At 39.9% G+C, this 23849-nt stretch overlaps 1 protein-coding gene across 2 annotated transcripts; it reads right to left on the bottom strand.

Annotated features, from left to right (window-relative positions):
- Positions 1-355: 355 nt before the first annotated feature.
- On the bottom strand, positions 356-21488 carry LOC117294624 (fibroblast growth factor 17-like). Of its 2 annotated transcripts, none has more exons than XM_033777120.1 (5): positions 20871-21488; positions 17464-17503; positions 15594-15768; positions 7433-7539; positions 356-4469 (listed from the first exon to the last, which is right to left on the bottom strand). In XM_033777120.1, the coding sequence occupies exons 1-5, from the start codon at positions 20891-20893 to the stop codon at positions 4176-4178; spliced, it is 639 nt and encodes a 212-aa protein (XP_033633011.1). In that variant the 5' UTR covers positions 20894-21488; the 3' UTR covers positions 356-4175. The 2 variants fall into 2 exon arrangements, with proteins under 2 accessions (XP_033633011.1, XP_033633009.1); XM_033777118.1 differs by lacking the exon at positions 20871-21488 and adding an exon at positions 17911-18495.
- Between the last annotated feature and the right edge of the window lie 2361 nt (positions 21489-23849).

Genomic DNA, 23849 nt, shown 5'->3' with positions numbered 1-23849 from the left:
GTGATGACAAATTATCCTGGTATGTCACACACTTTCTAGTGACAGCTCTTAGTGGGTTAACAAAACAGTCTTGCAACTGTTCGTTTTTTGCAGGAATTTCTTTTTTAAACTGATTTGTTGTTTTCCGGTTCCATTTTTGTATAAGGAAACAATGTATATAAAAATTGCTTTCATTTGAGATTGTCCAATTCTCCAACTCATAGATGTGTACTCTCTCATGAGCTGCCATTATTGTGCGTATGCATTTTACTCTCATGATATAAGCTACATGTGCCAAAACAGCACACAGCCATAATTCCTGAGTTTCTTAATGAATCATTTAACACAACGAGTAATAACGAGAAAGTCTTAAGTATTAAATTAATTGACAACAATTTTATTCAGCACCATCAGTATGGTATCGCCCAACAACTCTTCTTTTATAATTATGGTTATACAATATAAACCACAGTTGATCATACAGTGGGTAGGTATTGTTTTATTTTTGCCTGATTTGTGATCAAAGGTGCGTCGTTATTGACCTATTCTCGTAGTGTAGCCACCTTGGTCTTATACCAGTCTTCCAGAACTCATCTGTCTAGTCAATTAGAACATGAGTATATAGGCCGACAAGATAGCATAACCAAGATGGCGACAATAGAGATTATACAATATTACAATATGATGTTTAATTTACACGAACGCAGTTTACATAAAGGGTTAAGCCTATGTCCAAAATGTAGATAAAGATTTAGCAACATGTTTGGCACAAACCTTACGATAACATCAACTTCATTTTATATACCTGTAGATACTGAACAATACTCCATTCCATTATTTGCGATAGGAACAAGCATACACATGAATCAAGTTTTAGACAGATTTGTAAATTTAATTTCATTGATTTGTAACATCTATTTTATAATAGCAGTCACGCACAATAAACCAATTAGACAGATTGTCGACCAATCATGTACAGTGTACTAAAGACAATTGTTCCTCAGTCACACTTAACATCAACGTTGATTGGTCAACATAATACTGACACCATGCATGCGTCTTCGTAAACAGCACACGTATAGTTACATTATAAAGCCAAAATCCACGTGTTTTTGTTCCAGTGAAGCCCGGTTCATACTTCCTGCGAATGCCAATGCGATACGAGTTTTGACGTCACATGGCCGTTTTCGCAGCAACTGTTTCGCATGAGTATGACCACCAGTTACTGCTGCGAATTATTCGTTGCGAAAATGTGACGGCAAAATTCGTATATCGCATTCGCTTTCAGTATGAACTAGGCACATGATCATTTGAATACACCAAGCAACATGAGGTCCACTAGCCCTCGCGACAAGACAGCTATAATGAAGCGACAGCCACCCTTGCGCACGTCACCTATATACTATTAACGGTTGACGGTATATAGATGCATTTGATATAATTCCATTTTCTTTTTACATAACGGTACATCTAGAAACATTTTTCATTTGGTAACAGGTGACATGATATTGATTACAACATGATACAGTTTCATAAATATTGAAAATTCTCAAAATACTTTTCTCAAGTACAAAACAGCATAACAAGTCTTCAATTTTCAACAAAAATGATGATATCTATCAATTTGATAAAGATGTTAATTGCTGATATCGAAAAACCCAAACATTCTAAAGTTTGATTTGTCACCGTCATGATGACACATATTCCGCTGCAACACCTGAAACCACAATGTCAGCATATATCAATCAAACACTTAGTGTGCGGAAGAGACCAGACAATTTACTGGTATCGAAAAGCCATTTCTTGTTACCGTTGGGGGAGGTAAGCCCCAATGTTCCAGGTCATGACCTCTCCCTTGACAGGTCTTTCGGAAATCACGACCATCCGATGGGAATACTGGACTTCTATTTGGTCTGCGACTACACACCAGAAGACAATGTAGTTCTGCTCACTGTCAGGAGAGTCATGCCTGACATTAGCCACGCTAAATTGGAACAACATGATATCACAAAATCATGCAGGGTGAGGGATGTGGGATGAGAGACTTGAACAAAGTTACACTTAAGAAACCGATGGCCCGAGTTTAATATGCATGTTTTTGGAAAACGTTCATAAAACCCCTTCTAAGGCATTACTCTTGAAACAATACATGTAGTTGGAACGACAATGGTATCGCCATGTACCATTTCATTTTCTTGGTTTCTTGTTTACGTTGTATCAACGAACTGGCCACCACCTTATAGTGAAACTATTACTTCATGAGGAATGTGAAATTTCATTTTGAAATCTTTTTTAAAAATGTAACACAAAGTCAGATTTGATTCAAAATTTGGACAAAACATCTCTAAGGATGTCAATGGCTGTAGTGTGCACGAACCGATAACTCAATCCTTAAAACCCACTAACCTCTAACATACAGCACCGGATTGGAATGAATTTGTCTCATTATACATCATTTGTTTTCGAGTAGTTTGATGTGGTAAACAACAACACCAACATCATTCCTAGTCAAACTGTCTCGATAAATCCCTAATGTTTAATTATAAAGAACTTCCTGATATAAATGACAATAACTGTTGTTGGTCTGATTTGCTTTCCATTAAGCTGCAATATTCATGATCGATGTCAGCAGTGTGAACCAAATGATGAAATGGCAGTATTACCAGTAGTTCTACACAATGTTAACAAAATATCATGTGTAATTTGAGGGGGTTTTCTATTAGATTCCAGTAAAACACTGGTATTAGAGTTACATGTATACATGGTCATATTATTAGATACATATACGCACACACATTTTCATTGGTGTCCCCCAACATGTGCCAACATTTACTTCTTTGTTTTTCGCTTTTCCCCAAACAATAATTCCCTGGACCGTTTGAAATTACACTCCGGAAGTTCAACCAAAGTATTTAAGAAAACAACTTTAACTTACATATAATTTGGGATATAAAATGAGCACATTTTTATTCAGATTTGATTACTCCCTATTTATTAATAACCATTGATATAATTAATATACAGCTTAACGTAAAGAGAAGATATATACTTTGTTTGAGTAGGAATAAAGAATACCTGGCTAAGCCGTATTGGGCAAAACTTAATGTAAACAGTGAACAGTAAGAATTTACTGGGTCAAAACAGGTTACCAGCTAAATAACAATGAAATGTATGTTGTTTTTTACTGGTAACAAATTTTATTTTCCTACTTATCAGCTTTAAAAAATTGGGCCCTGTGGAAAACTGCTGCAAAATTGTCACCTGGTCATTACATGAAGGACTACAAGTTTTTGAAAATTTCATGCAATATTTTCCCTCTATAACAAGAAAAAGACGAAGGAATGCTATGTGAGTTGATAAAGTAGCAGTTTAATTGAATCAAGGAGGTGGACGTGACGCAGAGCCTGCCTGAGTCCCGCAGTAACAAATTTCGTCGAGAATGACTTTGTTTCAAGCGCATGTGGCGATGACAGGGAAACTATAATACGCTGAATATGAGATACCTCTAGCCTAAATGTAACAACCAGGATCGTCCATTTTCCAATGTCTTTAAACATGAGGATACCATGTAAATGAGCTTGGTATCCATTCACTAAATCACTATGTCGGATTCTTAAACATTCCAATACCGTAGAACCTCTCAGCAATTGTATAGCCGACTCCGAATTGATGGCTTCAGTCCTGGTTATGGTGGGAACGCCTAACGTCCATTCTTTAACGTTGTGGTTGCAACAAACAGCCGGAGTCAAAGCCGTAGCCGCTTGATTCAGACGCAGCCTGTGTTTACCGTGCGGCTGTCTCTGTCCGTGTTTGGCAGTGAGTCGCGGAAGATGGTCGAAGTCCAAGCAGTCATCACGGACAAAGGACTGGATGTGAAGTTTATTATTAAACATGTCTCCAGCTTCGCACCAATATGTCACAAAAAGAAGGGAGGCCCCTATAGATCCATACTGCGTCCGTCCTACATTCCAAATAAGTCCACCAAGTGTCACCACGTCTTTTCGTCAACCGAGCCAGCGTAATAAATAAATACTTCTTCGAAGTCATTTGGTACAATATTAATTTACAATGATATAAATTACCAATCTTCATATAAAAATATTGTTACACTTTATATACATAAACTTACACAAGCTAGTTCTGGGTCCGTGGCAAGGCGGACGATGCGTGACGTGTTTCAAACTCCTGAATATTCATCAGCTGTCTGTTTTATCCTTGGAAGATTCTGTGTTCGCTTGTATTAATAGGTGTACCCATGAATAGGGTTCAGGTGACTCGTCATCTGGGGGCCTGTCTTCAGGAAGGGGGCGTTTTAAGAATTGGAATGCCCTGGCACCCGATCGAGTCCTATAACGAGCACTCACTGCTCCGCCATCCCTATTAAACCCCAAATACATCTCCGTACGCTGAACGGGTTTAAACTCGGTGTAATCATCAACGATGGTTTCTGTAAAGAGGCAACATACTCCAGAGGTCATCTTGAGCTTCTTCTGAAGAAAACGAAAGAACAAAACAAGAAAGTTCTTACTGAAAATAAAAACTAACGTTTGATGTAGTCGAACAACTATTTGTAAGCAGAAGGCATGCATCCGTTGGCATTAATATTTAGATAACAGTCGCTTACGCTATACCTTTGAAGTTAATTACTATACACAGAAACAGACCTAGACTAGCTTATGCAAGTAAAATATTACAAAGAAGATCCTGGATGGAACAAATGCGTGACGATTGTGTAGGTTTGACTGGCAATTCCTTTCCTCCCATCGACAAATGATACAACTTAATACAAGGTCAGCACGTGGTTATGTAATGCATGGTACTTTATCCATTGACTATACGTAGGAGCAGTTTGAGTCTGGACCTAATATCGGCAACAGTCCCAACCAATCTTAGATACACATGTCATGTTTATCAACTGCAAAACTCCAACAATCATGTACAATGATGTACAATAACATGACATTATTCTATCTAGGGATGTCTCGACCCAGCCAAAACACCTGAAGGACATATGATTTAGAAAAGTAAATCGGGCATAGAAAAAACGCTCTTCAAAATGACGTCGAAATGCACTGCTAGTGATAGTTAGGTTGAATTATCATCAGTATTATTAGAAGCCAGGTGGTGTCTTGTTAGACTTGTAAAGACTACATCTTTAGTTTGACTTCACAACAATTTCTCGATACAAGTTCAGATCTATGTCAAGGATTCCTCGGCATTTAAATAACATCCGGATGAGGCTTCATACTTTCCCTTCTGGTGTGGAATTTCATTTGTTTGACAGACAACAAAAGCCTGCTTAATAAGAAAAACATATGCCTTAGTCTGCTATTGTGGCGTGATGTCAAGTCATGACTATGCGTTGGTTATGTACACAGAATTATCTGCTGCGGTGAAATATCGACTCAACATTGACCCCGTATACAGAATGTTTGACGAGCAATAAATCATATTATCCCGTTTGGCTTTACACAAACAAAATATATCAAAATTCCGTTGAGCTGTAACACTATATATAATTATGCGACATTATTGGGTATTTTGTGGGTAATTCAACTGCTAAAGAGGTTGATAGCAATGATGTAACTTTTCTTGTCATCTCATAAGTTAAAAACGGGAAAGAAACGCGACTGTTTGCGACATTTTGTGACAATTACATTACACGGACATTTCGATTAATACAAGGTGCACTAATATTAATATTATGACTGACCGGCCGTGTCCACACACAGTTCCATTTTTATGCATAATGTAGCTGATGAAAATGATCTTACTTTGTAGTCTATGGAGTTTCAGCTTCAATACACAATTCATCAGCAAAAATGTTTCTCCCAATGTTTTGTTTAAAACTAAAATATTCAAATTCGTTCCGACATTTATAATTTGTATTTGCATTATTTAATATAATATCGTTGCATAACGGTGAACGCGATGATTGGTCTACGTGGTTGCCAATGGTTCATTAGCCTATTAGGCCGTTGTATGATAAACTGATCAAGCTCCGATGTACATTCATTAAATTAGAAGAAGAAACAACTTTAAAAACAAGGCAAAATATGATATATAACCCAAAACACCCCAAAATGGACCGGCCCATTGTCAAGAATGTTCCATCATTTATGTGTCCGGTAAAATAAACCAGACAATGGGTTACTTTTAGTTATAAGTTCAACCGATTTCTTGGGGTGATTTTGTTGTATCAATTGCATTTCAAATCAGCTCAGTTTCATGAAGCAGAAGTTCTAATAAAAAGGTTTGCAAATGACAATAAAATGAAGCCGTACAAACGATGTAACCGCGGGGTCAACTCCCCAAGTTCATCGCTCGGACAAAGTGTTTTTGCTGCAAGGAACACTGGAGTCTGGTTACACAAAGCGAACCGTCAAAAGGGATAAAGGAATTCAAAATCAAAAGAGCTGCATGCACAACTTGGGAACCCTGAATTGTCTTTAGTTCATGAAAACCAGACGGGCCTGCCCAGGAGCAAATTAGTGAAACTATTGACGGAGCTCGTAAAGTTGGTCAATTACGCATACTTCCGTAGTGGGTAATCAATACACGTGCATAGTCCGTTGGCACAAAATATAAATTACACTCGAGTCTGAATTGAATCGTGTTTCATCAATCTTGAAAAAGCTCTTTCTCTACATCCATATATACACGCAGGGTAATTTACATCATACTGATTCCCGTTATAGATCATGTTGAATGCAGTGCATACTCCAAGCGAGTTTAGACAATCTAAAAAGCACATTTTAAGAAGGTTATTATAAGTGACTGAAGCTGGATTTTCTGGCAAACAAAGTTAAAGACATAGTCCGATATTTTAGAGGGGAAAAAATAAAATTTATGGCAATCTTTCCAACCTTTTTTAGTTTGGATTTTCAATGAGAATGGTTCTAACCGGTTATGCTGGTTTGTGAGTTGCTCTAATCTAAATATAAATTTCAGAAATAGTCGACAACTTTCGATTTACGGGCATGTGATTTATTTTAGAAGAGCCTTTCATTTCTGCAGTTCACTTGAAATTGTCATGAGCATTCACCTCAACAAGAGCAGCCATTTTGTTTTGGTTACAAGCCTGTCCCATGACAGGGTGCTAAAACATGTGCTTGCGGATATTTGATTTTGGTGTTAATGGCATGGTTAAAGCCTGTTATGTAACATTAACCGAGGCTAGCTTGATACTGAAACGGTGTTTAGTGCCTTTAATAGTGCAGTCAATGTTGTTTTATTGACGACGAAATGGTTAGATTTAGTAGCTATTCTCAATAATGCATTTGATATTGTTATCATGATTGATACCATATAGCTGTTCCTGTACAACCAACCGGTTAGTACGACGATAGTCACAAACTAATGGTATTTTAGACCACTTCTGTCGATATAGGTCAATTACAATGTCTTCACCACAGCCTGATCATTCAACTTTAGACAAAACTCAGGTACTCACCCGTCCTACGACATCTCCTTTTTTGTTCATACACAGATAATATTGGCTCTCCTCTCCCTGTATTGTTATCCAGCCGTCAAACGAGTCTGTCCGGATTATAATTCTTGCTGACGAAAAGAAGAAAAACGAAAACAAATATGAATACCATCACCCATCCAAAACCGTCTGGATAGTTATTGCTGACGAAAAGAAAGAAACCAACAAAACATGACAGGGCAGACAGGCTTAGCCATTTTCAGTAGGCTGTCTTCATATAATATTGCACGAAGATTGTGATGTACATATGCTTGGTTCTTTCCCAGATCCATGTTAACTGAAAACTTTACTCGATGATTGATACACTAAGTTGTAGAACAGAAAGGACACGTCATACGTCTATCGTGAACCAGTAAGTAAACCTTGCTAGGAATGATCTTGGTTTCGTCGATCAGCTGTGACAATTTCCCATTTGAGGCTAATTTCACGAAGTCACTCAATTGTGTCATTTTGTTTGTCACTGGTTGGAACAAGGACCGTCTGCAAAATGTAATTTTCGATTGAGTCTAAATGAACACATAGTTCGCGTGTCCCGTGCAAGATTGCCATTAATCTATAAATTGTGCTGAACAAATTTGACAGAAAGGCTGAAATATGAAATAAAAAAATTGAACAGCCAACATATGAAATATTTTTATCCCGACTTCCCACTGTACTTTTCACATGTCGTGAAGCAATGACCACATTTCTCTATATTCACATAAGACAAACAATTCATTTCAACCTTTAAAATCGCTCTCTCTCTCTCTGACAAGGACCCTTGCCTTTCAAATTACAGACGTATGGAAACCAGTAGCGAGGCAGTAGATAACTCGTTGGCGACGACAGGTCTTATCTTTAATCGTAAACCCTTATCAGTGCGAGAATGTCACAGTTATTGACTATTATTACCCACTCAAAACGAGTATTAGGTCACGTCAGGTCAAATCGAGTGGCTGCAATAAAATTGCAAAAAGGGGAAGGATTTGCGCGCCAATTGCAACACAAAATAATGCTGCATGTATCGGCATAAAAAAAAACGCCCGAGGAATGATTGTGCACTGTACGTGATGAAGAGCTTTAAAGCCTTCAGGGTATCAATCTAGACTGGAAATAAAGGGTGAAACTAGGACTTCTCATAAGCAAAACAAAAGAACCAAAATGTATAGGGACTTGGTAAATTTGACCGCTATTTAGATCGCAGAGTTATAAAACCACTTGATAGCAGGCAGTGATTGGGGTTAACAGGAACTGTTTGTGGAGACTGTGTAGGTAATGGTGGCGACAGGACTTGAGACTGACCTACTAATGGTGTGTATAGTCTCTAGGAAGGATCAAGAGGTGACACTGGACGAATAAGAACTCAACTTCGGTCTTCAAACGACCAGTTGTCCAACTTTTTTTGTAGTATCCTGAACGAGCTGTCCGCGTAAGATCAAACGCCATCCCCCTTTTTTTTTGGGGGGGGGGGGGTCACATACAGGGGTTCAAAATAAGACAGCGGCCGAAGTCTTTGCATACGTTATTATGAAAGAGTCCTTTAACTTACGAAATGACTTTGATGTTTCATAATGCCTTAACAAGTTCTCTTCAATAAGTTTTATCATTTTAAGGTCATTGTTTGGCTGGTTGGTGTTGGTTGGTCTACAAAAAGGTGATCTCACACAAATTGAGGAATTCAAATACAATTTGGGTTGAAACCAGATATAAAGCTAGTGTATAAGAACAGACATGAAACCCTTGAATCCTACGGGAACACATGCAACTCAATCTCTTGGTGGTTTTTATGGCAAACAGCTTGCCATAACTTGACCCTATACCGGTCACACGCGCCCTGCAAGGAGACGGCACGCCTCAGTTGACATTAACCAGGTAGAACAACCCCAGTGCGTAATACCAGTAGCCCAGCAATGATTTAGGATCATCTGCGGGTGGTGGTGTTATGTTTATCGTCAGTGAACCCAGCTGCAACTACGTTAATTGATTGACAGGTTGAGGGGGTGATACACTCATCATGCACTCATACGATCCTAGTAGTAGTGGTGGTACATTACATGACGTGTTTCATGTTAGGTTGTGTTCAGAGCACAACCTTGAGTACGTGATTTTTGTAACTCCTGAGCCAAGCGGAAACTATCTCACGGGACACCAAGCACTATCAACAAGAATCGCCATCTACAAAGGCAGCACCGACAACGCAGAAAAGAAGTCCCAAACGCAGCCAATTATTTCACATAACATTAAACTTACCAGTACTAAAAAGTGACTTAAGTCAGAAACTGGATCATCGTCCAGCACATTGCTATAGGTGTCATGCCAAGTACAGACAGTTTTAAATATCAAGTATCAATATTAAGGATCAAGTTGGTAAAATAGAAAAGGACGGAAATTGCATCGTTTTGACGTCATACGGGACTTGTTTTTGACAGAACTAAACATATTGAAATGTTACTGTTTAGTTTAAATAACACAACGTAAAGTGCACTGTCCAAGTCCACTTGGTACGTTTCAGTGCCAATGGTATGAGCTTTATTCGACACTTGCCGACACGACAAAGAATATGACGTCACGTCCTGTCACCCATGTTTGGGATCTGCTGGCCAATTAAAATGGTAGTTTCTGTTTGATTCCCCAAAAAATCCCTTTTCATCGTTCTCTTTAGGTAATTTTTGTGCTATAATCCCCCTCGATGGTTATCACAAATACATTGTCTGCGTGCATGCAGACAAAATGGGGAAAACCGAAATCCAAAAAGCCCTGATTTTCCAATGGGGACGGGCACTGACGTCAATGAGGGAGGTTTATGCCACTACGGTTTGTATTGATTACACATTTAAATCATTATGACAAAGTCTGACTCGATTAATGCCCTTATTGTTAGCTGGTAATGTTTCAAACAACCTGTATTTTTTTTGTAGGGGGGGGGTGTCGCATTGCCATTGCTCGTTGTCGTCTGTAATTGTCAGTCTCACCTTCAAGCGCCCCCCCCCCCCCCTTTTTTTCAGTGAGATGGGTGGTTTTTAACTGTGTGGTGGGTATTAGGGGACATTCTTTGTGGCAGGACGGCTTTGTAGAGGTGCTGGTCACCTGTTCCTCCTCGCCACTCACTGGCTTGGTATTTAAAAGCTGTTTTGATTCATTGTTTCTTTATGTATCGTCTTGTATATTCATATTGTTATGCCAGTGGAAAGTCTAATAAAACTAAAACTATGCTGCCAAACAGTCCGCGTTTCAATGTGTTTCTTCCATGGTGTAGGGTTCAAACTCGGTTTGACTACTTTCCGTATCCAATTGGCTGTACTTTTGGGTGGCCTGTTTGGACGATCACTCCAGTGTCCTATTCATCGTTCAAGGTTTGCAGCTTTGTTCGCTAAGAAAATCCCTACGTTGGAGAAACCACAAATAATTTTGTATTTTGGTTTGTGTAGTGTCGTCGGCAAAAACACAAAGATCACAGATGGCGGGAATTGGCAGACGATTCTCGTAACTTTTTTGTAAAGAGAATTTTTTCCACTCCGCATCAAAAACAACACTTGAATATGGAAAGCAAGTGCATGATAAATGCAGGGTACATTGCTTATCAAAATACACGAAAGCCATTTTACCTGTATCACTTAATAGTCTACCCACCATGTGCGCTGTTTTTTCGGTACGCTGGGACTATTATTACCAAATACTAATACCCTCGCAAGCTGGACAGTTCAAAATGTCACACATCTCTTTCAAAATTGTAATTAATAAAGACTCTATTGTGGGAGGCCATTGTTCGTTATGGTTTGCAAAGAGCCTTTTTATTATAGCTAGCTCGCCCTGGCACGTATTTTCCTCTGAAAACAGCTTGACCAAACAGTTTAGGTTAGCACACATTATTATAGATTTAGTTATTTGCAACACAAAGAAGGCATTAAATGCTCGCGAAAGACGCGGCAACTCTGTTTTCCGTGGTAAATTGAATTAACTTATCGGAGCCTGCAACAACAGCCTCACCAGAGGGTATGAGAGGCTTAGACAAATCTTTGCAAAGATCGGACCATTTCCCGAAGTATCCGGTGAATGTTTATAACACTTTGGGTGGCTTCAGGTTTTTTTCCAGTTCGATTTTCTTGATGGCTTATTCTCAGTCCCTTTTCCCAGTAAGGTTACAAGATACGCCTTTGTGCGACGTCAACATGGTGATATACTTGTTCCCCACTTCCCTATTGCTCTTCCATGCTCTAAAGCCGTAGTCCTTAACTTTTAAAGAATGAAAAATCGCTACAAAGAGTCTGTAAAAAGAGCCCAGTGTGTTTTTAGTCCTACTTTCTAAGACAAATAATGAGCGTTGATTCCTTGAATGACTTAAACCCTTGTCCCCGTACCAGAGGATTACTTGGTTTGAAAGGGACTCATTACATTCAAACCATTGCTAAGTGGGCATAATTTCGGGGCTTGATTACGACCTTTTAAAACTCTTGAGAACAATTTAAAGCAAAACAAACATTTACCATGTACTTAAGGGCCAGCTATTACTGACAACAACATAACAGCTCTTATTTGTGGGCAGTTTAGCATTGTGGACGGGTAATAAGATGTCAAATGGTGTTCTGGTTATTGGACATGTAGACATAGCTCGCAAACTAATTTGTTGGAAAGCCCAAATCAACGGGCAGACAGTTTTATCTAAATTTCATTACCAACGATAATTTGTTTACTATAATTCTCTCCGTATTATTTCAAATGTATACAGGAGTATATACTATGGGGTATTTGTACTCGTCTGGGCTCAGTTTTTCTGGCATACCGTCAACTCTGTTATGACAAAGCTGCACTGTATGAGCCGTGGATTTGTGGAATGGAGTGACTGACATTCATTTCAACCTCGCTTTGTCGGTATGAGGTCACCCCTTTTGGCACTGCGTTCTCTCTTTTTGAAATACAAGGCTTGTATTTCAAAGTGAAATATTGGTGCGCTGGATACATGTCATTATTTCAGGAATAAAGCAGTTTTGTGTGGTGCAGGATAAATTGCCCTAAGTGCGGAGTCCTTTGTGGTGATATCGTCGTGGGAAGGCAAAGGATGACTAGAGTCCGTGCCAGAAGAGATCGCAAACAATGTACAGGGATCATTGGCTGAGGTTAATTTACAGTGAACAACCAAAATAACTCAACGTGGGGTATGTTCAATTGCGTCAAATCTAACCTATTTTGCCATCGACCAAAAAAGTGAAAAAAAGAAAAAAAAAAAAGAAGAAACAAAATACAAAGAAGTCATGGCAAAAAAATGCTCCGTTTGGAATTTAAGTGTAGAGTTCCGTTTCCAAAGTTCCACCGATGAAATGTAATACGAAAGAAGCAGTACTTTATTTCCGTACTATATAACACGCAAGTTCTTCATGTCACTACCATTAGTAGTTATGATTACCGGGGAAAACATCCAGCTTGTGCACGTATAACCTTGTGCTTTCAAATACTTTTCAATCGAAGTAAGAGAAAAATCTATTTAAAAAAAAAAAAAATCAATACACAGGAAATACCCGTGCCAAAGTTTTCAGCTTTCAGATTAAAAACTCATCATTTACTTTATCAATTCTTGCACGACGGATATTGGGCCAATGGGGGAAAGCATCCACAAAACATCTTAGCTTACTGGAGTGTAGGCCCTAATCCCAATAATATCTAAAATGAACAGAACCAAAAAAACACCACCCCAAAACACCCAAGTTGTTTTTCAATCAAATCCAGGGCCAGGAGTTCTTATGACCTTTATGATGTGATTTGAACATACTGTGGCGCAAGAGTGAGGATAATTATTCCACGCACGATCAGGTTGCCGACGAGCCATTTCAATCAGCAGTAGAGCTCTATTCAAATCAGTATCAGCACTGAACAAAATATTAGAAGAAACATCAGGAGAGTCTCCGCGTAAGGCCTTGTTTGTCGAAAGAAAATTGCTTATGTCAAAGACACATGATACTCGTGATTAACGGGGGGGGGGGGGGGGGGGTAAGTTAAGGTGTGTGTACTGTTTGAGCAAAACAATTCCTGGTTGTAATGTTGCAAGAAATTGCGATGCAGGGCTTGGGAGTGGAGAACAGAATGGGAGGACACACATGGGGAAATGACTCAGGGGAAAAAAACTTTAAATTTGTTTCAAGGTAGCAACGCATCAGTATAGGCTTGTCGGTTATAATGTTAATAAAGCTTATAACTTGCTTAACCAAAGCTAGATGGATATACATAGAGCTATAGAGTTTAAATATATTGGCCTAGGGCTCTATGCATATAGGCCCCTCCCTAGACTCTTAATCGGTAGGGGTTTGGGAGCTTTTTTAGTAGACAGATTTAAAAGGTAGGCCGAAGTAAAATGAGGTGTATGATGAAACATGTTAATTCCATCGGCGGCTCCTGGTGGTTGCTTGATCCCTTGAGATTTGCGCAGTGGTTGATGTGGTCAAGCATATAGGGAGCAACTCATTGCAACCCTGGTCGACCATGTTGACGTAGGTGGAGCCAGGCATCATCCCAGCTCCACTGGTCTCTTAGCTCCCCATCCCTCAAAAGACTTAACTAAACATCTTTGGCAAACAGATCTCCTTGCAGAATGACCGTTTTACTTCCGACAGGACCTGACCATAAGTCCTTTATCTTTTTATAGAAGATTTTACCAATACATATAGACGTATATTTGGCTTTCGAGAGCAAATGAATTCAAGGAATTGTGTCTATATGGTTAAGGATTTTGCACTGGATCATGTCTTTACAGGCATTGGGACAAACAACATGTTTCAAAGCAACAGGCACCACGATTCTATGATATGGAGGTAGGAAGTCCGTGTAATTCATTCTGTTACCGAACAAGGAATTTCCTCCCGTCGTGGCCTTGTGCATTACAAAGTAATTCGGCCTTAATTTTCCTGATTCAGTTGTTGCATGATGTTATTGTAAATGATTACTGTCTTTCCGGATACACGTTTGCCATGGTACCTTAGGGCAACCAGCGATCTTACGGGCAATTAATCTATTTAAGGCAGCCGATATCTACGGTATTACGGGTATGACACTGGCTGGATTAAATGAATGTTCAGCAGGAAACAAGTAGATGTGGGAACTCCTCTTCTGGATATATAAACCAGAAGGAAGACGGGTTCATTCCGTGCGAGGTACGAATGAATTACAAGATGATTACTCACCATTCTACACACATCTACAATGCATCCGATTTCCTGTTACACAAAATGCTAACAGGCATGCATATTCTTCACAATTAAGGTCTGCACTTTATTGAATTATATGCCTACAATTTCATATTTGGCATTGTGACTGGTCTTGGGAGTAAAAACAGTCAAGCAATCCACGCATGACGTCTGAACGTTGGAATAAGATTAACAAGAAAAAAAAACTTTCCCGCCGAAGAGCCAAAAAACTTTGTAAAAAAAAAAAAAAAAAAGTAAGCCTATTATTATAATTCACATCTTTATGCATAAAATAAAAGTCAGGAGCCCACTGCAACAATGTACAGTCGAAGTTTCTGCATGCCCCTTGTGTGATAAATCCTAGCTGTGTCAGCCACAGTCGGACAGTGAACAAAACTATGTCAGCCACAGTCGGACAGTGAACAGAACTATGTCAGCCACAGTCGGACAGTGGACATAACTATGTCAGCCACAGTCGGACAGTGAACAGAACTATGTCAGCCACAGTCGGACAGTGAACATAACTATGTCAGCCACAGTCGGACAGTAAACAGAACTACACAGCCACAGTCGGACAGTGAACAGAACTATGTCAGCCACAGTCGGACAATGAACATAACTATGTCAGCCACAGTCGGACAGTGAACAGAACTACAGTATGTCAGCCACAGTCGGACAGTGGATATAACTATGTCAGCCACAGTCGGACAGTGAACAGAACTATGTCAGCCACAGTCGGACAGTGAACAGAACTTAGTGCTGTCAGAGCGGAAGGAATAGCTGCCAAGTGTCACATGTCGCTGCACATCGCTTTTTTTATAGGGATCGTTTAGGGCCGGTTGCCGACTATTTTGTGTAAAATAAGCTGTTAGTATTAAGTAAATATTCTTTAAATAATTGTGTCATGTGGCATTAATAGCAGTGCTTATTTAATTTGCAGGTAAAAAACCCAAAGTAAACTGTGAAAATCTTACCGTAGGCTTCTCCATCCTCTCCCATTGCGTCTATATCTCTCTCTTGTATCCTTAAGTGCTTATTACTGTTTCGATTATACAACTGAAGATGTATCGGTGCTGATACGCTGTTGTTTCGGTCCAGTCCAGTCATTCCTCTTTCGAAGTTGTTACCGTAAGCTAATTGGACTGATTCCTGAAATGGTGAAGACACAATGTGTTTAGTGGAAGGAGAAAGGTTACACGTGTCATGGAGGAAGAATCCTCCATGCACATATTATTCTCATGAGTTCCGAATGTTGGAACTCTAGCATAACCGCGAAGAGGTAGCTCATTACTTTACACAAACGCTTAACAACTGAACAAACTCGAATCATAGACTATTTTACGAAAACATAAGTTACTTGAACAAATTAGTAAGTGTTTCGGAACCTTGATCCCTCCTGGATAATGCACGCCGTGTTACAAAACAACACAGCACACTCTTATTGGCATAAAAACCTTCCGTAAATAAACACTAGCGTCTAATAATAGCAGGGACAACCGCAATGCATGCAGTTTGTACCATAACCCCGATATCGTGAAGTAGCTTGATTAGTTCCGAAGAGGTTTGGTAAAGTACACGCCATGACCAGTACACAGAGGGCGGTTCAATTGAATAAGCCAATCACATGCGGCTACCATAAAAAAGATGGGTTAGGGACACGACAGACCGCCGTCTTTGCATGAGATGCCGCTGAGCGTTCTATTTGAACTTAATTTTAACGGAGTTGGATTTTAACCGTTACATTTGTCGTGAGCAAATAAATAGCACATTATAACGGAACCAGTTAATGGAAGTGCTAATTTGAAGATAGGGGTCCCTACTTCATGCGAACCTCAAGCGAGCAGACTGCTGAAACCAAATTCAAAATGTGCAACGATGGACACCTTTGATCTCGGAGTCGGTAACTGTTTTGAGAGAGGACCTTCCGGCAATGTAAGACTAATATTAATATACAGAAATGGAATTCGGTATATCGAGATTGAATTATGATATTAGGACATTTCTCTCAAAGTAACTAGTGTTGTTTTGATGCTAAGCATGCACTAAACAAACTTGTACCCTTGCTGTAAACCCTCTTTACTTTAGTTGTCACACAAGCAGTGACTGGGCCTCATGTCACATTTGTCTTAGAGCACATACCCCCGCAGACAATGCAAATTCACAAACCGTAAACACAATGTTTTTCTTTCATTACACATTTACAATTGCAGGCAACTTTGGTCTATTATAGTAAATCCATTTGCATTGTTCTCCATTGTCCCAAATGCTCGCTGTATTGGTTTTTAAAACCATCTGTTATAGCCTTGAAAACAGCAAAGGAAGGCAAGCAAGATTAGACGCTGAAAACGGCACCCCACTGTGTATACGTCATGATTGGTGTTCAAGCTATTATCATGTCTGCAATTTTTACAATGCACACATTCATGTAATGTGGTTAATATATCACATCACATTTCAGAGACCACTCCACGGTTGGATGTTTTTGGTTGTTGGACTGGACGGCATTACAAAGTTTAGCAGACAATTGGTCAGTTTGACCTGACCACTGGTCATCCACACTGCGGACAATCCAACCCACACACAGTGGCGTGTTAGCTATTGACCTCGTCATAATAACATCCAAACTTGGCCGTTTTCATACTTTGTCTGCTAATTTATATCGACTAAAATATAAAGTTGACCCCAGGGACATTACGATCAGTTGGTGACTCAATATAGCATAAGTATAATGTAGGCCCTACGTTGGTTTTCTTGCAAGGGTACATTCCTAAAATGAATATGCCGTATATAGGCACTCAGTTCATGAATTTGAACGAAGTTTGAATCAAATTTGAGTGAACTTACCTGTATGCTAAGACACCAGATAATGATGATATGTAACAGTCTGGAAAGAAAAGAAAAACAAGAAATACACAAGTGGTAAGTTGTTATGATGGCATACACACTTGGCTATGCACCTATTATTTGACATGATAAGACAAGCTTTGGACTGTAAGTGAAGTGCAGAGGGACAAAGTGACCAGTCGCTTATTTGATATAGTATGCAGCACTGATATAATGGAAGGGCTGGTTTTCTAATCTAGATTGCGACACACAAAACACATAATAATGCCAGCTTGTGGATTATGAAAAATCACAATATGTAACCTAATGACCGTAGCAGCATTTACAAGTGTTCCAAATATTTGACACAATAAAAGCATGAAAAAAATTGACATTATTGATAATTTGTTTGCGAGATTCAAACAGAGAAGGCGACATCCTATGAGTTTTGACAGAAATGGTGCTTACATAGAAAGTAACCGTTTCTCCACAAACATCGCTGTGGTCCAAGATATGATCATGAAGCATGAGTTTTTGTACAGTGGCGGTTGCATAGAATACAATCACGGACGTTGGAGTTTCATTCGCCTCGCCACCAAAGCAGTACCCCCAAAGGCTTCGGGTTTGGCCCAACACGTTAAACCAGGCCACCGAATGTTGATGAAGCGGCTAAAAGTACGAGAACAAACTGTGAAGATAATCAACCAAATATTTACATGTGCGGGGCTTTGGAATGACATCTCATACAGGCTCAATTAAAGGATGTTGAACAAGCGGTAAATCCTTTTAAATAGAACTGCTGGAAGCAACAACAGCGTGGGTGTATCATCCGCATAGACCGAACCGGTAGAACAACACATCCGACGGAACGGGATTCCGATATCGCACGGGCATCAATTCCCCTAGACTCCACTGATGCTTCGGAGGCATTGACTAGTCTGGACGTGCGCTATCCAACGGACGACTGTCATGACGTGACTGTGAGATGCGATCCCAACGACACCTAACTGGCGAATGAAAGGACTATACTTCATACGTCGATCCACGGTGTGCCTGCAGTCAAGCATAACTGCTCGTATACACGAAGGCTATGCCTATAAGCTGGGAGGACATAGAGGGAGCCATAGACATGTAAATGAGGCTGACAGTCTTGTAGTTCAGTTGTCCCGCCCTGCTGGGTGGGCTTTCGATCCACTTCTCCTGCCGATCATACTATTCATGCTAATTAGCCCATTGAGACTGGATATTAACTCATCATTACTGTTGCACTTCAGTGTAGCAGGGTAGCACCCACTGCACCACAAGAGGTCTTCCCAAGTTTACACTCCATCACATTGCTTCGTCAAACCTCAAATTGTTTGATGCACTCACTTCATAGGAAATACCCGTTTTTCATGCATGTCTCCTTCAGGTTATGTTTCATCCAATTCAGTAACAGCTATGGAAGTCTAACTCTATAGTCAGACCTCAGCAGTATACCTCAGTCATATCACCATGATCGCACCAAGTCACACCACATCAAGTCGATTGAAACAACCAACTACTATCCAAGAGCAAGCTTCTAACATTCGAAGTTGCCATTCGTTTATTTATAGGTCTGGTTAAGATTCGAACAGTCCCGAACCATGACAACGATTTGATATTCTCCTATGATCAGAGGATGGATGAATAAAGATGATAATCAGGATTGTCTAGCGAGTCCAGAGCGACATGTGGCGCCGGCCTTTGGCGCAATAACACCCACTCGACAATATTCGTAAATATGCTGCCCGGGGGCGGCCAAACTAGCAAATGGTTATAGCCAACATGTCATGGTACTTTACCAAAAGGCCTACAGGTCACACAAATTCATTTTTTTTCCTTTTTCTGCTTTCATGGCAAACGGTAATACAAGTACGACAAACACATCTTTTTTCTACGAAAATGTTACCCTTTTTTGGTCGCACAGAAATACTGGGGATACATAATGAGTTCATTCTGAGCAAGATTCACGGTTACAGCGTCACGGTCAGTTGTTAGTCCTTGGTTTACTCAAGTTGGCAAAAACACTTTTTTTATAATATATAAGAGATGTTCAATTTGCATCGGGGATAAAGAGTATACAGAGTGTTCACTTTTAAGACATTTGGAAGTTTGCTTTATCAGGTTCTTGAAGCCAGTCTTTTGTTTGTCCTTTATTGGTTTATATTTTAAATTGTTCTTTGCTTGAATTCCATATTCAAAAGTGTTGCCTATTATACACGCTTATATTAAAACAGCATGAAGAAAACTGTCACCATTCTGTGATGACAGGATCGCTTTATCGTGAGTTGTATGGTTACAATAAAGAAGTTGCTTTTACAACATCACACACTTCTTTAAGTCTTTATGGTCGTTTAAATGGAATACTATAAATAAACCTTTCAAATCGCAACCTTAAAGCGATAATTTTAGTCGAGATCATAACAGAGGCATGGTGACGTTGAGTAAACTTTCACCCAAGGGTACTATGGTGCAATCGCACGTGGCGTTCATACTGGGCGGGCCGCACGCTTGACATCCAACTGGGGTGGTGTATTTCGACATAAGAATGTCTAGTTGGGGTGATTTATTGCAGTGTCACTAAACTTGGGCCGAGTGTAGTTTCTTTATACAAACACGCGATCACACCGTGTAAAATATGCACATTATTCAGCATTTGGACACATTTTTTGACAGGATTGTTGCACTTTGGGCTTAACTGTAAAAGACGACAAGAAACTACACGTGCGCCGAGTGAATTAACTCCGTTATTTCCTTTTGTTGCTCATAATATTGACCGTTCAAAATACATTGCAGTCTTTACGAACAGATCAATGACACCACAATGGACTATTAACACTGGGTCATAGATGTGGTTATAATCGAGAAAGTTACATAATGTATAATTGGATTTAATGCATTCAAAAGGCGCAATTGAACCGGTTTAAATGTGTTTAAACGGTTAAGGTATTATTTTAACGACTGAAGATAGACAGCAGCTATAGCCGTTGACAATGGGTGGGATGCACTGTGTGCTTGTATATGGATTACAGTGTTGTTGGTTAATGGATTTGTACCTTAAACAAATCCATTCAGTTGAATACCACCTGGTTTATTCTTCTCCAGGTGGTACCCGTCCAATAATATTTGCTTAGCTCGTCCTTGGATTGATTTGAATTGATTATTGAGGTATTTCATTCTGTTTTATATCTCTCTCCAGGAAATCAACGTAAAGGTATTTGATGTAAAACACCAAAATAACACGAGGAGCAGTTTGCAACAGTGTAAGCGACCTAAGCCGCGGATTACTGCTCGGTTCTTGGCCCGAACGCACCCAAATGAAATTGTAATCGTGTCCTACCCTCTAATGCTATTATGAGTTATGATCGACGAACCCGTTCAACCCGAAGAAAATCTGAGTAACTTACGTTTGTAAAATCTGCGTCTTCATGCTGCGCCATGTTACGCTGCCAATGACACGGGGAAACCGCGGCACTCCTTGAGCGGACTGCCTCCCCCTTGTCTCACTCGCTCCGGTTCCAGCCAGCAAGGTTGCTCTGTACAGCGTGCTCGTGGAGAAATGCCAACAAAAGTTTGTGATGAGCTTGGCTTCATTCAGTATAATCCAAGATCAATGCTGAGAATATGTTGAGGATATTGAATGTGCGTTCCAGCTGCCGCCTGCTCAAACTCTAACGAATACAGTTTCCCAGGCGCTTTTGATCGTTGTCTCTTTCAGAATATTGTTCGTCACTCATCCGAGGGAGCTTTAAAATGGTGCAAGTATTTTCTCTTTGTAGCTAAACAAAGATCATCGCATAGAAAATAACAAAATGGTATAACCAAGATTTTGTCATATACACTGTATATGTTACAGTATAAAGGTTCATTAGAGTTGCGATGACTGGTGGATCGAGTACAGACTGCTGATATTTTAAAAACAAAACCTCGTCAGCCCTACGAGCAAAACCCAACCATGTTCTTTCTACAATGTCAGGAGAGTGACTAATACGGTTTCATCAATTCACATGAGCCACGAGGCCTTAAAAAGCTCTGCTTCTTTTACCCGTGCATGCGTACTGGACGCAAGGGAAGTATCAATGGGACTGGGCTCGTGTATCGGTTCAAACTTGTCGGCGCCCTCGGTCCATTCATAGGCTAATCATTGTCAAAACACTGAATAATTAATGGCAAGCAGCAGGTCTTATAACCTGATCGTAAGATCGATCCACAGACGAAGAAGGTTTGAGAAAAGGTATTGCACACGTGGTTTAGAGAGGGTTGGAGCAATGGTACCGTTATCGCCCCGATGGTTCTCAGGAACTCAGGAGACGCCAGCCACCCATCGACCCAACAACGACAAATATTCAGCTGTCATTATGCTCTAAATGGCGCCCCTCGTGGTCTAATTTGCTAAAAGTCATTTCGATGAGGTCCTAGAAGAAGAAGTAGATCGTGGTATCACAAGTCGATGCTGGTAAATATAGCTGCATAGTATATCGTACCGTCTTACGGACCAGTTTACTACGGTTCTTGATCGAACACAATAATACAAATAGACAGCCGTCCTAATGTGCAGACGTCCAGTCATTTTTGCTAACTTCGGTATCTTGGGCATAAATCGATGAATTGACGCAATGGAACCCAAACACCAATCTAAAAGCCGTCCGTATTTCATGCTTTAATTACCGTTAACTTGATAATATAAAACAAAGAGGATGGATGGAGAAAAGTTTTACTTTGAACTTAAAACTCTCCAGAACCGGAAGGTTTTATTGCACCATGAAATATTTCGAAATAAGTGTCGTTGAATCTAAACGTGAAGGTAGACCATCACAAGTTCACACGTCACTATGGAGTGATAGCATTAAACCGCCTGTTACTCACAGTAAGAAAATAAATTAACACCAATATTAAAATCGCCTTAATATTGAAAGTTGTTTATTCCCTTCTTGAAACTTGTGAATGCTGAAATGAGTGAACATTAAATGTTCTTCCTGTGTATGTTACCATAATAAACTGTACATTATTTCCCCTTTACGGATGGTGTCAGTAACTTCTTGTTTCAGAGACAGGCTGACATGATGTATCCATGATTTATCCACGGTCTTTGTGATAAGATATTGTTTGTAGGTTCGAGGTTTCAAATAATTCAACCATTTCAGCCCTGGCAATGATGAGTCTGAAGTGATGACATTGTGACAACAGAGGGCGTACTAGTATTGGCGCGGGTAACCAAAAGTTCTTTTTATTTTGGCGTGGAACTAAAATGAAATACAAGTAACCTTCCACGTATCGAGATCCCGATGTCTTCTGTTTATTACAAGGTAGTGTGGTCTTCAAATAGTTCAAAGACTAAGACTGTGATATGTACATCTTTATAACATTAATTAGCAACGGGCCCTGTACTCATTGGGAATAACGAACCCGGAGACGATCGCATTTTATCTGCTCATATTCTTCCATGCCTCATCATTGCTAGTCATTGAACCCACAAGACAGCCAGAAAGAAAGATATGTACATATGGGGGAGGGGGGGGGGGGCAGTGGACCGGAGGTTAGTCAACATGCTTGAGCTCTAAACCTCTCTAAGACGTTGGGCTTCACCCCCTCCTCACATCGCCAAGAGAGAAGAACCAGTAAGAGGGGTGCACACCATGTGCCTATGATATTAACAAGCTAAGTAGATAGCTATTGTGTTGATCATTAACTCCATGTCAACGCTTACTCGATCTTGCCATCAGCCACTTTGGTCTGAGATATATTCTTTATGTATAATTAGACTATATGGAGTCCCATTATATTCTTGTCTTCCAACAAACAGCATGAGGTTAAACTGGGACCCTTGCACAAACAGGGGGAAACCGTGCACTGACATCTTTGTGTTGGAATTACAAACAATCATCTTAAACTCAAGTTTCAGAATAGACAGATGAGTTATTGGCTGGAAGCATAAGAGGATAAGGAATCGATCGTGTCTGAGCTGTACTGGGTCTTATCGAGTGGCGCTACATCTCAGTGCATTTGTGGCATGAAGGATTCACAGGAATGCAAGGATTACCAAATACCTGGATACTCAAGTCTTTAAGATTGGGTAATATTTGTAACAAAGGACAAGCACACGTTTTTGTCAACAACAAAAACACATGAAATAACTGCATTATTTGTCAATGCCATGATACATTTCAGGACATCTTCGGTGCATATAGGTCTAACTTTCTATTTGTTTCGGACCAAGTCGACCTTATATCCGACGAAGTGCCTGTATTAGCTGATATACAGGGTGATTGAATGACCATAGTATGTTTGTTATTGAGACCCTTTTGGCTGACGTTGTAAGCGATGATGGTATGCCGATTTAACCAGAATCTTGGTTCGTCCTTAGTTCAGTGAAATGTAAGGGTCAT

Source organism: Asterias rubens, chromosome 9 (assembly GCF_902459465.1).
Source record: "Asterias rubens chromosome 9, eAstRub1.3, whole genome shotgun sequence".
In the NCBI taxonomy this organism is placed as follows: domain Eukaryota; kingdom Metazoa; phylum Echinodermata; class Asteroidea; order Forcipulatida; family Asteriidae; genus Asterias; species Asterias rubens.
This window is presented reverse-complemented; position numbering and strand designations above follow the sequence as displayed.

Coding starts and splice junctions, on each gene's coding strand:
- LOC117294624 (XM_033777118.1), bottom strand. CDS start 17,996: ATGCAACCGCCACTGTACAAAAACTCATGCTTCATGATCATATCTTGG. Junction 17,504..17,910: donor GAGAAACGGTTACTTTCTAT/GTAAGCACCATT, acceptor TTTTCTTTCCAG/ACTGTTACATATCATCATTA. Junction 4,470..7,432: donor AAGGAGATGTCGTAGGACGG/GTGAGTACCTGA, acceptor CGTTTTCTTCAG/AAGAAGCTCAAGATGACCTC.